At 37.7% G+C, this 18,257-nt stretch overlaps 2 protein-coding genes across 7 annotated transcripts in view; both read left to right on the forward strand.

Moving 5' to 3' along the window:
• Positions 1 to 8,943, forward strand: part of LOC107746383 (cdc42 effector protein 2-like) — a 10,015-nt gene extending 1,072 nt beyond the window's left edge. Inside the window, exons 1-3 of one of the 4 annotated variants that reach the window (XM_016560580.1) lie at positions 2,846 to 3,238; positions 6,772 to 6,956; positions 7,044 to 8,943. In XM_016560580.1, coding sequence (XP_016416066.1) covers positions 6,950 to 6,956; positions 7,044 to 7,846 — 810 coding nt within the window. In that variant the 5' untranslated portion in view covers positions 2,846 to 3,238; positions 6,772 to 6,949 and the 3' untranslated portion in view covers positions 7,847 to 8,943. Of the gene's footprint in view, positions 1 to 2,845; positions 3,239 to 6,771 lie in introns of those variants that run through there. The other 3 variants (XM_016560582.1, XM_016560581.1, XM_016560583.1) reach the window with 3 other exon arrangements.
• Positions 8,944 to 15,180: 6,237 nt separating this feature from the next.
• Positions 15,181 to 18,257, forward strand: part of LOC107746382 (zinc finger protein ubi-d4-like) — an 11,823-nt gene continuing 8,746 nt past the window's right edge. For 2 of the 3 annotated variants that reach the window (XM_016560576.1, XM_016560578.1), the window contains exons 1-2: positions 15,181 to 15,277; positions 17,765 to 17,925. In XM_016560576.1, coding sequence (XP_016416062.1) covers positions 15,246 to 15,277; positions 17,765 to 17,925 — 193 coding nt within the window. In that variant the 5' untranslated portion in view covers positions 15,181 to 15,245. Of the gene's footprint in view, positions 15,278 to 17,300; positions 17,679 to 17,764; positions 17,926 to 18,257 lie in introns of those variants that run through there. The other variant, XM_016560577.1, reaches the window with a different exon arrangement.

Genomic DNA, 18,257 nt, shown 5'->3' on the forward strand with positions numbered 1-18,257 from the left:
ATGCATTTAGTCAAATTAGCCAATTAGCTTCACTTGCAAGTCTCTACAGTCCTGAGGTATGCTATCACTCACTGTGATTCCACTTTCAGCTTCAGAAAGGGGTTCCTTAGTATCTTAAGTATAATGTGCATGCACTGTGTTTCTGCTCTTATGTGTATGTTTCTATAGAAGCATGTATTCAGGAATCAGGTCTGCTCTACAAAATGCACATCACATCTGGAGTGGATTTGGAGAACAGAAAGATGGATAATAGCTGGCCCTACTTCCCAAGATTGTTCTGCAGGCAAATATGTGTGATGCTGAGGGCTTGTAGTTCACAAGAGCAGATAGGGTCATGAGAGCAGATAAGCAGATAGACAAAGCAAGAAAATGTAAAGAGTTCAGATATCAGACTGAGAGAAACTGACAAATAAATTTTTTTTTCGCTTCCCTCTGGTCTCCATATGTTGAGCAGAACCATCAAACATTGTCTTAATTACTATAGTATGGAATGGACAAAATTAAAGAAGAGAAAAAGAAAGAGGCCATTTTAGACAAATTGATTCAAACTGTTGAATGTGTAATAAAAAGCATCTAAATGTCAGAACTGGCAGAAGGTCCAAGGTCTGATGATCAGAATTATCAGAGAGATTAATAACATTTCACTATTTTCATCATGTTTAGTTGAAGAAAATTTGAAAAATTGTTGTTATCACAAATGGAAGTTAGAAAATAAGATCGTGGTGAAGCATTTAGTTTGGTCTGGAGTGTCTGCATGGACCCGCATTGTTAGAAGAATTCCCCCATGTGAAACAACAGTGGAACACAAGAGAGCTGCGAAAGAAAAATGAGGAGATAAGAAAGATGAGGAAGTGATTTCATGTGGACAAACTGGTGTGTTTCATAAATCCTGTCTGTTCAAGCTCCCGAGAGTGTCCTAAACTCAGCATCTCTGAGCTCAGTTTGGAAAACTGAACTGTTTTTGTCCAGTATGCATTGTTAATTAGTGCATATGTTTGAGTCATCTTTTGCTGCTATGCTGTGTGAACAATCTGTGTGACGTACATTTCCACTGGACATCCTGTCATTGTCAGTGTGTGATGAACTTTGGAGCACAATGAGAGCAAAAGGAATACCAGATTTTCTATTTGTTATAAAGACAGGTCAATTATTATGAGCTATTATAGGATGCGGCATGCAGGAACAGTATTCACTGACTGTGTGAGTCACAGGATTGTGTTTAGGAATCTACAGTACAGACTTCAAAGAACAAATTAAATCTCTACAGAAATAGGTATAGGAAAAACAAGGCTAAGATCTTCCCAAAGGCAGACAGTCAAGCAACAACTGGCCAGCATTGTTAGAGCTGAATGCATGGGTAAAGGTATTGTCTACTTTTTAAAAAGTTGAATCAGATTCAGTACTAATAAAAATGTTGATCTCTAAAGGAGTATAATTCCATTAAGACTTTATCATATTTACTCAAAATATCTTAACTGAGCTGCAGTAAAAAAAAAAAAAGACAGACTTCTCTCTGGTGACGTATGCAGGACTTCTCCACTTAAACCCCTGCAATCTCACATTTTTCTGCCTCCACATTTGAGTGCAGTCCCCACATCTCAAAATCCAATCATTTATTATTTTTATATAATCCGTTACACTCAGATGTACGTCATATCAAACTGTTGCTATTTCCATTTTATTACAACTTTAAATTCTAATTAAATTCTTGAGCTTGAACTAATTAAAAAAAAAAAATTCAGGAAATTCATATAACTCCAAATGTAATTTAAACAAATTAAACCAGAAGAAGAAAATCAGTCACGACAAACTTTAAAGGGGACATAACACACACAGTTTCACCCAATCTCATGTTAATCTTGAGTACCTGTAGAGTTAGTACAGCATCCTTCATATCTCCAAAAAGTCTTTAGTTTTATCATATTTATAAAAGAAAGATACAGCTTTATGATTCTCTCCGAAAACAGCCGAGCCCCTGGAGGCGCGCCGTGGGCGGAGCTAAAGATTGCCGATTGCCAACAAAACACAGACATTTGATGCCATTTCACTTACTGTCTACAGTTCTGAATCATGACCGGGATCTTTTATCGCTGGGACCGCTCCATCTTTCAGTATCAAACGATGCGCAAATCCAGCGTCTGCTAAAGGCCCTATTCTTCCCGAGCCAGTCCCAGTGCAGCGCTGCTGAATGAAGCGCGTTGATTGGCGCACTCTTGCTCTCGCTCTGGTCAATGTGTGCACGGGCGCGTTCTTCCGGGAGAAATGCCCGTATAAGGAGTTCCACCCTCGTCTACGTCATGTACGAACCCGGAAGTAAGATTTTTGGCACAGAAATACTCCGTCAAAGGTTTGTATGCCTTACAATCAATCAATAGATTGAAAGCTAAAACTATTTTTTTAGGAGTTACGGTACATTTATTAAAACAGTTTTTTTTTTTTTTTTTTTTTTTTTTGAGGGGGTGCGTATTTTAATTATTTATTTGTATAATTAATAATTAATAATTTTTTTGTGAGTTGGGGTACTTTTTGGTCTATTTTGGGATCATTTTTAGTTTTTTCATATTTTTCAGTTTGGATTGAAAATGCATCTGTTTTCATATAGGCTATCTATTTTCCTATATGCTTTCTATAGTAGATGTGATGACAAACAGTTATCTTTGTCTATTTTTGAGTAGCCTATGTGCGATGAGTATATGACAGATTGGAGGTTTAGATAGGGAGACGTTCACATTGTTTTGCTATGGTTTATGCAAGAGTAGAGTGTGATAACTTCAAATTATGAGTCACCGCAAGCGTGTGCTGACAGCGGCGCGCGCGTGTGTGACGCGCTATACACTCCCTCCGCTGTCCTGCTGGAATCTTCAGCAAACACGGAAGAAGCGGGACAACACGGCGGTAAACGCCAAACAATGGCCTGGAGACCGCAATTGTAGATATGAACGGCGTTCCAGATCCACTGAGTCCAGTCCTGTGCGCTCTGTTTTAGCAGTGATGTGAGGAGGGCTTATTACAGAGCTCTACAGCGCGGCTCTATTTCTACAGGATCAGCAAATACTCTCTGTATAGGTACGCGGTATCAAGTGTTAGGGTTATTTTTATACTTCTGTCAGTTCTGCAGGTTTTCGTGAGGAAAGAAGTATGTATGACAGAGCAGAATTGATATTGAATAATTTTGACCTGAAAGTCCTGCGCATAGATGCGTTTTGGATAGGAGTTTGATCACACGGGCATCTCAAAGGTAGGCAAAATATAATTTTTGCGTGTGGAGTTTTGAATATATCGCATGCCGCTTAAATACAAAATGTGAAGTAATCATATAGGACTGTTTTCACGGAGGAGTTACGCGTAATTACCTCTTTCTTCAGATCAGTCATATTTTTATAATGCAAATTATCGTTTAAAACATGATGACTCTGATAAACTCTCTTGAACATACAGTAGGCCTATAGGAAACGACTTCTTGTGTCCGTCAGTGCTAATGTAATATGGGGTGTTGTGTTGCTCTTGTGTTCAAACGAGCGCAGGGTGGTGCGCGCAAACTGCCATGACATTGCCGCCATGAGATGTAGCCTAGGCTACGGACTGCGGAGTTAAATGACTCTGCTTCAGTCACAAAAGTATCGTCTGCTTGTTTAAAAGATAAATGTGTACTAAATATGATCTGTAAATGAGTATAATGACGTTAAAAACGTGCCCGGTGAATACTTTTGGAGCACATACCTACGTCGCTCTGTGGGAAGATTTGCATAACGCCGCCCAAATGTTCACGCAAAGAAAGAAGGCGTAACTTTTATTCTCGCTGTAGTATAAGCTGATGTGTTTTTGTGTCAGTTTGTTCTCTGCATTGTCTACCAAACAGAGCAGTCTGTTGAGGGCTTGTCTGAGCACAGCGCCTCATTTACGCTTTCCAGCAACATTGTTCACTTCTTCTCAGATACTAATAAATAACCTTAGGCCTTCAGAGGAGCAGCATGGTTCATTTCCACATTGTGAAATGTCTTATTTTTTTAACTTAACTTTAACGGAGTTAAATGATGGTACACATCATATTCTCCAGAGTTCCACAGAATTATCTAATATGTATAATTAGACTGTTATAAACACAGAGATATCAGAATGCCATAAAAGAAAAAGCATTCACACTTCCTGTCACTCCTCTGCGAGTCTGAACAGGACTCACCCCGTTCCTCAACTGTTACTCAGTTGTGGTTTGATTAAAGCCTTTCTGACATCCAAAGTTGTTATCCAAGAATCTAATGCTGACCCATTTTTGTTAAATGTGGTATTCACTCATAATATATACCACCCTCATATTATAAAGGTGATGCTGCTGTATGGAGTTTAACCGATTTGTAGTTTATTAGTTTCACCCAGTTTATGTAATGAAGTTAGACCTTTGTGTATTTAAGTGCTGGTTGATCTGTTCATTTCGTTCTAAATTGAAATTGAAATGTTAAACAGTGTCCTGAAAAAAATCTTGTATTTCAATTGTACCTCGTATAAATAAGTTATAACTAAATGATCTCACCTAAAATGAAATGTAATTTTCAAACAAAATATGCGGGTTGCAATGCAATCTAATTAATTAATCAGGTTGCAATGTAATCTAATTAATCTGTTGGTTCATTTGGGCTGGAACTGATTCGCTAATTGTTCTCTGTTTATCTATGGTTCATCATTATGTTGCTCAGTTTAGTGAGTCAACACACTGGCTTCTGTGAAGCATGTACATGTGTACTACCATCTGCGTGTTTGCCATGCACACTCATAGAATTTCTCATGAAACCTCTGCTTCTTCTGCAGAATACATACGAAGATATTTTGAGGAACATTTAGGCCCAAAAAAACATTGGTGACCATTGACTTACAATGTATGAGCAAAATAAACAGTGAGACATTTCTTAATATATAAATATGTTCTTTTATGTTATAGAAGAAAGAAAGACAGATTTGGTAAACATGAGGGTTAGTAAATGATGACAGAATATTCAGTTTTGGGTGGGACTGTCCCTTTAATGATAAATAGTACTCAATGATATGATCTAACTTATCATAATGGCATCTTTTCAAGAAGTAATCGCTCAAGTTTCCTCTTTTTGTATCACTTTATTTGCTAAATTTGTCAGAGTTATCTAAAGATGCCAACGCTGTTGCCATTATTTTGTATAAAAATAGCAATTTGTTACCATTTAAAAACATTGCTTGTCTATAAAGTTCAAAATCTTCCAGAAATGTACTTTATGAATCACATGATCAAACTGGAATAGACATGTTTAACCGAATTAACTACATACTATGTTGATTCAATCTGTTAGGCAAGACACAAAACAGTCAGTTGGCGCATCTAGGATCAGTATAATTTGACGGAAATGATGTCTAAACACACTGTAGTATATTCAATGGAACATTTCAGAACTTCTCTGACTTTTGCTGGGTCACTTATGCAACAGCGAGGTGGCTTTTCCCACACTTGAGATTGAAACACTGGCCTTTGTTTTTGCTCGGAGTGTGCGCTAGTTAAACTCACTTTGATAAAAGTCAAGTTTGAAGGAAATACACACAGCGGCATGTAGTTAACAGAACCAGCTCCAGAAGTATGATTTAATGCTGAAGGTATGCGTTAGGAGTCATGCTCTAGAGCCCCTGATGTATTGTCACACACATACAGGTCTTACGGTCTGTTAAAGTTTTCAGCACACAAACATACACAGTAAAACAGTCACTCAAATGTTCCTATTAAACTGCTGCTGAACCTTTATAAGTTTTGACAGCCAAGTCCATTATCAGCAGACACACAGAGACATGATATAGTCATCATATGTGTGCAAGGCAAGTCAAACGTGCCAAGACTAACAAACCCTGATTATTTGCTCCGACTCTTTCCAAATTATAGTTTGTTTATTATCTCTCACTTATTATTAAATTTTGTAAAAAAAAAAAAACAATTCTGTTGTCTTCCCTTCTCTTAGTGAATCCCACTTTTAACTTTGACCTAAACAACCCATGTGTTATATACTGTATAAGTGCCACTTAATTCAAATTTGGTTTTTCACTTTGAAGGTTGGCTCAGTTCATAAAAAGCAAGCAAACAAAAAGAGATGGTAACACTTTAGGGAACACATATTCACTATTAACTAAGAGTTTTCCCTCAATAAGCTCCTAATTTGCTGCTTATTAATAGTTAGTAAGGTAGTTATTAAGTTTAGGTATTGGGTCAGTTAAGGGATCTAGGACATGGTCATAAAGAATAAGGCATTAATATGTGCCTATAAGTACTAATAAACAGACAATATGCTAATATGCATGCTAATAAGCAACTAGTTAATAGTGAGAATTGGACCTTAAAATAAAGTGTTACCAAAGAGATATTTAAAATTTATATAGTAATAATAGATAAATGTAATCAATTTTGAAATATTATTACAATTTAAAATAACTGTTTTCTTTTTTTAATGTATTTTAAAATGTAGTTTATTGATGGCAAAACTGAATTTTCAGCAGCCACTACTCAAGTCTTCATTGTCACATGATCCTTCAAATATCTAATTATTATTACTGTCAACAGTTGAGCTGCTTAATATTTTTGTGAAAACCCTGATATGTTTTTTCTAACTTTTTGTTTTCCAATTTGCTTTCTAACATTATGAATGACTTTCTTTTCACTTTGGATCAATTTAATGTCAATGTGGATTAATGTAGTGGATCAATTTTGAGTTATTATATACCACAGTGTATGTGCTAAAAGCTCTCTCTGTTTCTCCCAAACTGCAGGCATACTGGATTTTCAGCGTCTAAAACGATGGCAGGATTGTTGTCCTGATAGGAATACTGTCCTTCTGGATGTGGCCTTCAAATGTTTATATGAAAAGACACTCTGAGCCAATGAAGAATTTTCCACAAGAAAGGAACAAAAAAGTGTCCTGACTTTGTCCAATTGGATTGGTTTTGAATGCTAAGTGCGTTGTGATTTTTGTCTCTCCTTTACGTGTACGGTCCATTTATTTTATTTCACCTCTCCTTTCTTCCATTCACCCTGCTGCAAGGCCTGTCTCTCTGTTGTTCGGGAGGACGCGGTGGGTCCGACATGTCTGCCAAAGCCCCCATATACCTTAAACGTCGAAGCCGCAAAGGAAAGAAGGAAAAGTTACGTGACCTGCTTTCGTCGGACATGATCAGCCCTCCGCTGGGAGACTTCAGACACACCATCCACATTGGCAGTGGCGGGGGCGCAGACGATCTTTTCGGTGACCTGTCGTTCCTACAAGGTAAATTTCACCTGTTACCAGGTCAAGAAGGTCAGCAGGGGTCATTCCAACTAAGTCGCACAGTGAGTGTAAGCAGTCACCCGCCGGCCTGCGAGAGCTCGCCGCTTTTGAAAAATGCCTTGTCACTTCCTATCATTGGAGGGGTGCAGGCGCTCACCCTTCCGGCCCCCTCAGCCACAGCTCCTCTGACTTCAACAGCCACTCAGGTCCCAACAGCACTGTCAACGACCCAATCACCCCCAACATCTCCATCTCTCGCTCCACCTCCCAAACCTCCCAGACTGCACCTGGAAGAGAGGAGCATGTCACGGCATACGTCACTGCCTGCATCTCCGAACCGCTCTCCACTTCATTTGCACACATATGAACAAAGTCCAGATCCTGAGGAAAATGAGAAGTGTGTGAAGGACGGAGATGAGAAGGAAAAGCCGTATCTGTCCAACGCTGGCTCTATGCTTTCCCTCCATCTGGACTTGGGGCCATCGATCCTAGAGGATGTGCTTCAGATCATGGACAACCAGAGAACAGGGACATTCAGTGTGGGACTTACACCCAGTGGACGACAAGAGATATATACCTGAAAGTGAACAAGAGATCCGAGTCAAAGCTTGATGGTACATAAATGGACATAAATCAATGGTTTTTCTTCATATATTAAAACAGTTTGCCCTCTGGGAAAACTCATTTCCCTGTTGTACAGTTGCATTTTCTCGGGAATTTTGACGTTTTATGCTCATCATACATATAATCTTTGGAAAAGACCTTTGGAAGCTCTAGGTTTGGGGCCAATTCAAACTGAATGTTCTATCGTTGGATTTCTCTTCAGTTCAAATGGAATTCATTTCTCTTCATTTTGGACTACAAGTAATACACCAATTCTGGCTACTCTTAAGATACATTTTGAAACATCTGAAAGCATTTAAGCAAGTACATGTAAAACGACCTGCATTGTGTATGTACTATTACAGAGCAACACTAGAGGAAAAGAAAAACGCACATTTTTCTCTTTCAAAGCCGCAATGACATCATCTCCCCCTCTGTGTTGTTGCAATTTGTGTAATCGGGTAAAAATGCGCAGCTCCTCCCTAATGATCTGGACACACACACATGCCAGGAGGCCTCTGTATCTACACCCTGGGATTGTAACTTTCTCTTTTTGTTGGGAGTAGTTTTCATTGTTCCGAAACAGAAAGCCAAAGGCTGTTTTTTCACGGAGCAGAATATGGAATGTTTTCCTTTCATAAAATACCCTCTTTTTTTTTTTTTTTACTGTGTTTGGTTGTTGTTGAGGTGTCTGCAATCCCTCAGGCTTTGACAGATGATCACTTTTCTTTGGCAGCAGTGTTTTTTTCTTTCTCTGACTTGAGTGGTGGGCCTTAAGGAAGGTTGTGTTATCTTGGTATCCCCCATGTTACTCACCCCGCATGGGTTAATAATGCTCTGTGCTTCCTGTTCACAGATTAAGACCTATTAGTATTAGTATTATTTTGTCAGATTATAATTTCAAATAAATAACTTTTAACATTTTTTATTAACTTACCACAAAGTGTATCAAACCGTCAACAAGGAGAGCTTAAAAGGGCAAACATTAGCAGAAACAGTCATATTGCAATCAACTTTATATGATGCTACCTTTGCACTGTAACAGCAATAACAAAATCTACTGTATTGATTTATTTTACACTCATCAGTTCTCATATTTAAAAAAAAAAATAATAATAACTATTTTAGATTTGAAACATTCTCATTTTTTTCCTCTTCTCAAAAGCTTTGTTTTAAGTAGCAAGTGTTTCTGAGAGTATTAAGATTCTTGGTTCCTTATTTATTTTTCTTTGTTCTTACAAGTGAATTGTCTTACAGTTTCATCCTTACATTGTGAATTCATTCTAAAGCTGAATCTATATCCAAAATCACAGTTCTGTGCACTTAATTTCATTTTTGATATACATCTGATCTAAAAGCAGATTAAATGCACAGACAGATTAAATCATATGGTATACCTTTCCGTTTGACTATGTACTTATTTTTGTAAGAATAAGAACTAATTTCATTACACTAAATATTATCATACTGAACAGGGACCTAAATGTTAGACATAGAATAAATAGATTTGATCACTAATCATAACTCTTAGTGTTTATTTTGAATTTTCTTAGACTACATAAACCAGAAATTTGTGACCTAAAAGTTCTCATAGCCACTTTACTGCTCAAATGATTTGAAAGAGGCAATAGACAATGATAAATATGAAAATATCTTCACATTTAAAAAAAAAATAAAAAATTAGTTGAGGACAACATATATAGCTCATATAAGCCATTGTATTTAATTAAGGGTGATCAGGGTTACTGAGGATCTTATGATTCGCATCACTGAAGCAACAAAACAACAACAACAAAACAGTAAATAAAAGCACAATATATTTCAAAGATCAGACCAACAATAAACAATTTGGTAAATATAGATGGGTATGTGTAAGTATAAATAGGCAGATGCATTGCTAAAAAACGCATGTTAATAAGCATAAAATACTTTTCTGCTCCACCACAGCAAAATACTGTGATCATTTATGTTTAATATTAACGCTATTTTCAGTTTGTGAAAAATACAGACTTGGGTTATCACTGGATTTTAGATTCAGCTGAAAATGTGATGTTCTTACGTTATTGACATGACTTGTTTCACAAATACATTACATTCCTGACAAAGACTTTTACCATAAAAATGCATCATGTTTTTAGACTGAAGGGAAAACAGCTGCATCTCTGTGAGGAATATTATAGCATTGCTGCCTTATCAATAAAAGTTAATCATTAATGCCGTTGACTACACGTTAACCCTGTGTCATGTGCCTCTACAGCACTTGTTCAGATCTGCACCAGGAGACATTTTTGCCCACGTGTTGGTTTTTATTGGGCTTTATTTTGTCAGATTCTGTGCTAGATGTTAAGTGGATGTTTGCTGCTGCTGCTGCTGTACACACTACAATAGATTTACAGGATCAGACATAGAGACAGAAACAATGGTGAATAAATGCTGATTTCTGATCCAACAGTCTGGCTGTGAAATCTCTCTCTCTTTTATTTGCTCATATAGGTAAACACAAAAGCAGTCAAAAATTGCATGCTTTATGTGGATTTTATGTGATACAATACAGATTTGTACTGACTTACCTTGTCCTATATGTTAATGCAAAAGAATTCCCTAGCTAAGACTGAAATTATTATGGGTGTAAAAGGAGCAGAACTGCAGGTCAGTGCATGAATGACTGTTATTGCTGCTCTTACCTGTGACACACTTTTTTCATCGCAGGTCTTAGCATGCATGCCTTTATTACTTCTGTCTGTTTTGAATACAAGCAATGTCTTGAATTTGCAATTTTGAACGTATACCTTGTGGCTGAAACCCATGCTTGTGGTTGTGTGTGTGTGTGTGTGTGTGTGAGGCCCTTTAAGAGTCTGAGAGTGTGTCTCTGTACTTTGCTTATTTGCAGTAGCTCCTCTATTTTCTGAACAGGCTCTGGGATTCTTTCCATCTGGCTTTATTAACACAGAGCAGCCCAAGTCCCTGACCTTACGATCACAATACCATGGGAACACCAGCGAGAAAGAGAGGTGGGAGCAGTTGGAAAGTGTAGGAGGAAAGGAGTATGGAAGGAAGAGTTGAGGGAAGGTGAACGAGGGCCAGGATGAAGGAAAAGAGGAAGTGAAGATTTGCAGAAGAGCAGATATTTTTGGTATCAAAAAGAAGACCGTAGATAACAATCCACAAATCATTTATTGTCAAAATACATTGTTGCACTTTCATACACATTTCATTAAAAATCAAGAGGGTGAGGCTCCTACAATCAACTCAGATCAACAAAAGGAGATCATCATAACCAGCTGATCTGCATTCTGATAGTGATTGTTATAAATATTAACGTGTCACAGCATATACGGGCTTAGTTCTGGTTTAGCTGGCTGCTGTTTTCACATAATCCTCTGTTTTGCTAGTGAGCCATGCTGTATAGCAAATCCACATTTAAAGAAATAGTTCACCCAAAGAGGAAAATTCTGTCATAATTTACTCACCCTCATATTGTTCCAAAACTGTATGACTTCCTTTCTACTGTTGAACACAAAAGAAGATATTTCAGTCTTTTCTTTCTCCAGGCAATTAAATTCAACATGGACCAATGTTCTTTGAATCCTATTGACTTTCATTGTATGGACAAAAACAGTTCTTCATAGACATCCCAGCTAATAAAAAAGTAGTCCAAGAACATTTTGGTAATGTTTCCATTAAGTTATGTCTGGCATAATGGTGAGTAAATGAGAATGTTCATCAGACCTAAAATGATCAGACCTAGATACAGGTGCCAGTAGAAATATGCTGATTTTTTGCTTAGCCTGTTCCCGAAGCTTGCATTTAAAAATAAAAATGAATCATGGCTGAACCTTAAAGTTAATAGTTTTCAATGTATAGGGTGTGTGTATGTACATCATGTGTGTGTGATTTCTCTGTTTTAATAAGTGGGAAAAACAGCCCTTATATCACAGACTTGCTCTAATGTATTCCTCCTCACTCCCATACTAAGATAATGTAACAGATAATAACCACCCAGGCCGGCAGCATCTGAGAACACACGCACACATATAAAAACATTTCCATGGAATATTCTGACAGTGCTCTGAGGAAGGGAGGATACCGAAAAGTATTCACCATGTGCTCTGCTACTTCAGTGCAGCCTTTGTGAGCGTGTCAAAGGCTTTGCTCTGTGTGCGGCTACTATTCACAACCTGTCAGTTGTTATTGAGAAAGACCAATAAAGGAGAGAAAGCTAAAGAAAAAGGAGAGAACAGATGAGGAGGTTTGGAGAGGTTGAATAAAAAGTTGTTTGTTTTGTGATAGCCTATATCCTTTTAGGAAAAGTCAATATAGAAATGGTCTACACGAGAAATATTTACATGAATATAGCATCCCTTTACGAAAAAAGCAATGCTTGTGCGTTGTGTCTGTGTTCAGCTGAGAACAATTTCCACAACATTGACATTAAACTAGGACTAATCAGATTGTATTTATAATAGCCTTTTCTATATGTTCTCCAGACCTTTTCAGCACTCTAAACAAAAACTAAAGCCAACTGCTGAGGCCCCCAGACCAGCATATCAATCAGAGAACCAGATAATATCCATTACAAGAGGAAGAAGGGGTTGAGATTTCCTAGTTTTTGGTGAATTCAGTCTGTTCTTGTGTTTCACCTCACAATTACAAATGTGATTTATATTTAATTAATTTATCCTAAAATTTAAACTGAACTCATCACTGACATCTTTTGTGACCCTGACCATTAAGCAAAAAGCTGTTGAGACGTCATGGTTTTGTCAGATTGACAACTAGCGCCACCTCGTGTCCATTCATGAACAGTACAACGCAAGGAGTTTGACTTGGTTTTATCTGTTTACAAGTGAGTTTATTATATTATACATTTATTTATATATATATATATATATATAATTATATTTTCTACAAAATATAATATTTTTTGTAATTTGCAATACAGCTTAGTAAACAAATGATAATTACAATAGGCTAGTAACCTATCACATTTAAGTCGAGCTTATTTACTTATACACACATAGTTAAATACTTATATACACATAGTTAAATATATTAACAATAATCTGGAAGGTGTTTTTTTTTCAACATAATAACGTGAATAAGAATTTGGTCTGTAAAATTTGGTCAGTTTCATTAAAAGTAGGCCTAGTCGATATGACTCGTGCACTAGGCCTATTTAAGTCTTCTGAAGGCATATAAATATAGACGGAAATTGCATTCGTTGTTTGCTGAAAATCTTACATCCACCCTTTGCCTATTGTTCAAAAGGGTCTGGCTGCAGACTTGCGCTTGCACTCTCAGACTTGCATTCTCAGACTTGCACTCTCAGACAGTGTTGCCAGATTGGATTGACGATTTCCAGCCCAAAAACTCACAAAAACCCGCCCAAAACTTTGTCAAAATAATGTGATGGAATATGTAAATCAAGGTTGATAAGGGCCATTTTTAACTCTAATGACGACAAAAATAATATAAATATAAATATAACGTTAGATTTCCCAGGTAACTTAAACGGATCAAATCGAGGCAAAAGCCTACATTAAAGAGAATTAGGCTACCGAACATGAATAAAACATGCAAGAAGACACTGTCAAAACGGCAATCAAGAAATGAACTGATATCCTCAAAACTACACATGCATCATTTTCAATGTCAGCAGTCAGAATAATCCAATTTAAATGCAAAAGTGCCCAATATAAGTGATAGGAAAAAGTAACGTAATTAGCAGGTATTTCACACTCGTTCATGCACACACCATGACAGTCAAAACTGTGTTATTCATTGATACATACTGAATTATAATCCTACAATTAAAAAAAATAACAACAATAATGCGCTTACCTTCGTGTCGCTCTATAATTTTATACAGAACTAGAGGAAGCCTCTTGTTAAGTTGATATTGTAGAACATAATACAGAATTTTGCACAGTCAAAACTAATCAAGTCTAGCAGTTTTCAAGGATTTATCAATCTGGACCGTTTAAAAGATAAAAGACAGGATTGTATAAACTGACATAGCCTATTTAGTTTCGGTTTTGATTAATTCAAATGTGCTCTGATTTCGGAGTTGCAGTGATAGAGTCTTCGTGTCATCTCACTCCACAATAATTCACGTTTTGAGAGTTGTCACTCTCCCACTCTTTAACTTATATTTAGGCATTGGGATTACTTGAATATACACAGTCATATTACATTCAAAATCAGGTAGCCTACGTTATAACTTATCACGCTAAAAACCTGTCACTCAGGAATCAACGTCTGTCTGCTGAGCCCTCGTGATAAGTGCGGCTATCGACGTTTACATTAGCACCAGCGCCTCTGTAGTGTGTGTGTAGTAACGTTGTGATGACTGATTGGATGCAGTACATGCATACTTTGGCTTGTTTGTTAAAGGGGTCAAATGATGCGATTTCAAGTTTTCCTTTCTCTTTGGAGTGTTACAAGCTCTTGGTGCATAAAGAAGATCTGTAAAGTTGCAAAGACTAAAGTACATCATATGACCCCTTTAAACAATTAGCCTATGCAATTTATGTTTGAAAACCGCCAAACTGACCCCAAACCAGCCCAAATTTTGTCCACCCGCCCAAGCCAATTTTTACCCGCACAATCAAATTCAAAACCGCCCAATTGGGCGGGAACCCAATCTGGCCAAAAGGGTCTGGCTGCAGATTTGCGCTTGCATTCTCAGACTTGCACTCTCAGACACTTGCACTTCCATTCACCACTTGTCTTCTTTTACTGTTGTAAAATGTTGAGAGATTCAAACAAAAAGTAATCAATAAATAGAACAAAATAAAAAATAAAAAAGACTGCAAGTGACTTCGCTAGCAGACGTGCAAGTGTCTGAGAGTGCAAGTCTGAGAGTGCAAGTGCAAGGCTGCAGCCAGACCCTTCTCCTATTGTTGGGATCCAGCGATGTCCGATTCATTAGTCATCTGAGTTGAATCTTTTCAATTGATCTAGTTCACAAACCCCATTTAGGCCTGTTTTGTATGGACACGAACCGGACAGACCTTGTTATGTTTAACTCAATGACTCAATTTGTTCTGAGGGGAATAAACAGTGATTTCAATTTCTTTCTGAAACAACGCTTCAGAAGATATATCACGAAATAGGTTGAACCACTTTTATACTTTTTGCGTCCTTTTGGTATTTAAACTTTATTTTTTGTGTTTCACAAAAAGCCAGTTGTAAGGGTTTAGAAAGACAACAAATCTCTTTTGTTGGATGCACTGTAACGTGTCTATATTTGAACATGAAAGCTTGGCCCTCACACTCCCTCCTCTTGAACGCCCCTGACCCGCGACCTTCCTCTAAGGCGCTTCCTTTTGCGCAAGCGCAGAACAGAACACCCGCTGTGAGCACAGTAGAGCCAAGATGGCGGCGGTGGTGGAGAATGTTGTCAAGCTGTGAGTATTTTCCATCCTTATTTGACTACATATGAGATTTGTATGTTGAACTATGATATATAACTTTGAAGTAATAACACAACGTGACGGGCTTCTAAATAACTTGCTTAAAGAGAGCTAAAGACACGTGTTTGACAAGGTTATCCGAGCTCTGGTTAAGTTAGCTGTACTAGCAGCGGTCGTGTCCCGTTGGTTTGAATGCTTCAGTTAGCTTCCGTCTTTCAGCATGATCAGGGAGTAAAGCATGTAGGAGGCTTTTCTGTTCCTCTAATGAGTGTGTTTATGTCAGTGGTGTCATAAAGTGCCACGGGGACCATGTTTTTAGGCGCTCAGATGTTTGATTCAGTTGTTTGTCAGTGCTTTTGTTGCTTGGTTATTCTGCTCAGTTCAGTTTTGGAAGCAGAAGCTGTCAGTCAGTTTTATTGGATTGCAGTTCTGTCATGTATGGATGTGAACATGAGAGACTCGTATCACTTATTTTGAAGCAGGTTACATTTACCTGACGCATTTTATTTATGTTATTAGCTAAATAGTTTGCTCTGCCTGAACGTTATTTCCATAATGATATACTAACTATATCATGTAGTTCTTCATCTGTTTTTGCCACATCAAACTGTCCTGAAACCAGGAAGTGTTTTTGGTGAAAATTGGGCTGTTAAGTGCCTGTGTTCTTTCATTTAAAACAGAATTAGCTGTTCAATAAGGAGCTTTTAGAAGAAGGGCAGTGAAATGGTTAAAAAAGTTTCTGACCCGATTTTGACAGCCCTAGTAGGTACTGGAAACACAGTTCCTTATTCAGCCCTCACTTTTTTTTCTGACTGATGAGTTGAGGACACAGTAGCCAAATCTGCAACAGTCAGAAAAGGGAACAGAAAACAGGATTTGCACTTCAAAACAGACCAAGAATTGTGTTCAAGGCTATTAAAATTTCAGTGAACTTTTCTGTGATTGGAACTAATAGAATACCAACTAGTAACAAACATACTTTAACAATTTGTCCGCTAGTAAAGTTAATTTTGCTGTATCAAACACTCTTACTCAGAAGCCCTGTATACAGCTGCTTTAACATCTGTCTTGGTGGTTCGATCTTAAGTGGCTCCTGTGACCACTTGTCATATTGTGATATATATTTCTAGAATGATTTCTTTTTTTCCTAAACCAGTCAAGCACAGCCTCTACTCTCCATCTGGTTTCATTGATCAACTCAATCACGCAGTCACCTATCAAGAAAGGGTGGAGAGTAGGCATTGGGAGGATCCTATCTATCAGGCACTGTTTTTTTATTATTGTTCATACAAATAAAAATTAAGAGTTTTTTTTAATATTTGTAGTTTTCATGTTAGATTTAGTTTTTGTCATTGTTACATGCTTTTGTTTTTATTAACTTTAGTTATTCACATTGTTTTTATTAGTTTGTTTTCTTTTTAAAATAATTTTTTTTTCTGTTTAGCTTTACTGTAGTCATTTCAGTATTTCCACTTAAATTTATATTTTCATTTACTTGCCAAGGCAACATTTCTCATTTTTGTTACATATAACTTTTTACTCTAGGATCTGCCAAGGCTAAAAGTAATTTGAAAAAGCACATACATATACATTCACAGCATTCATGGCTGTTTACGGTTGTGCATTTATGGTCATTTTACAATGTGGCTCATCCGATATGAAATTAATCTTAATGTTTTAGAATTTTTTTGACAGGTGAATAGGTGGTTATTTGCTGTTGTCTGGGAGGAATCAGGATGCATTAGTGTTTACACCACCAATTCAGTGTGGTCACATTTCTGACTACCTCTGAATATGGTTTGACACTGAACCTCATTTACACCTGGATTTGGTGCTGTCCATCAAGTGGCTCTTAATAGCAGGTGTTTGTGTGGTCAGAGTGTCTAGTTTCTAGTTTGTGGTCAGAGTGTCTAGTTTGTGTACAGAGTGTCTGGTTTGTGGAATGTGCTTTTCCATTGAGCAAGAGACTTTTGAATCTGCAGCTCTGTGTTTTGGCGTCTTTAAGGCTGGCGATCATCCCAGGGCTGTTTTGTTGTCTGGGCTGTAAACCCCTCAGAGCTCTTGGTTCTAACACACCGAAGCTTTAAGCTTTTGTTTCATCCTCTGTGACATCAACGCCCGTCTGTGCTCTAATCTCTCAGCCTTTAACTAGCCTGTGCTCTCTCCGGGGCTCTTAGCGGTTGCCGGGGTGACGGGCGGCAGCAGCACCTGCTAAGTGGCTGGACTGAGAGAGTTACAGTGACTGAGCTGCATGCCTGCAAGACCTCCTGCTGCTTACAAACACACACGGGTGGCTAAGCTGAACAGGGTTGAGCTGGTTTCAGGGCGGCAGTGGTGGGGGGTGTGTTGACACTATTGCTTGTCCCTGACAGAAAATGGCTACTTTAGACTCTGTGTGAGTTTCAAAAAAGCACCTCTGGTTAAACTTGGTTTTTATTCAGGCTGTTGCATTTACCGTGGGCCTTGTTTCTCTGTCTATAGGCTGGGTGAGCAGTATTACAGGGACGCTATGGAGCAGTGTCACAACTATAATGCCCGTCTGTGTGCAGAGAGGAGCGTCAGGATGCCCTTCCTCGATTCTCAGACAGGTGTCGCCCAGAGCAACTGCTACTTCTGGATGGAGAAACGACACAGAGGACCAGGTGGGACACACTCACTCACAGTGGTCTGTTTACAGAACAGAAGTGGGTTTTTAGCATTGGCAGTATACCAAATTTAGTTGATACCAATACCAGTTGTTGTAACATTTAAATCAAGTTTTAATATGCTTATATGTGACCCTGAAGCACAAAACCAGTCTTAAGTCGCATGGGTTTATTTGTAACAATAGCCAAAAATACATTGTATGGCTCAAAATTATTGATTTTTGTTTTATGCCAAAAATCATTAGGATATTAAGTAAAGATCATGTTCCATGAAGATATTTTGTAAATTTCCTACCGTAAATATATTAAAACTTAATTTTTGATTAGTA

This window comes from Sinocyclocheilus rhinocerous, unplaced genomic scaffold, assembly GCF_001515625.1.
Source record: "Sinocyclocheilus rhinocerous isolate Xijiao unplaced genomic scaffold, SAMN03320098_v1.1 scaffold77, whole genome shotgun sequence".
NCBI classification, from domain to species: Eukaryota; Metazoa; Chordata; class Actinopteri; order Cypriniformes; family Cyprinidae; genus Sinocyclocheilus; species Sinocyclocheilus rhinocerous.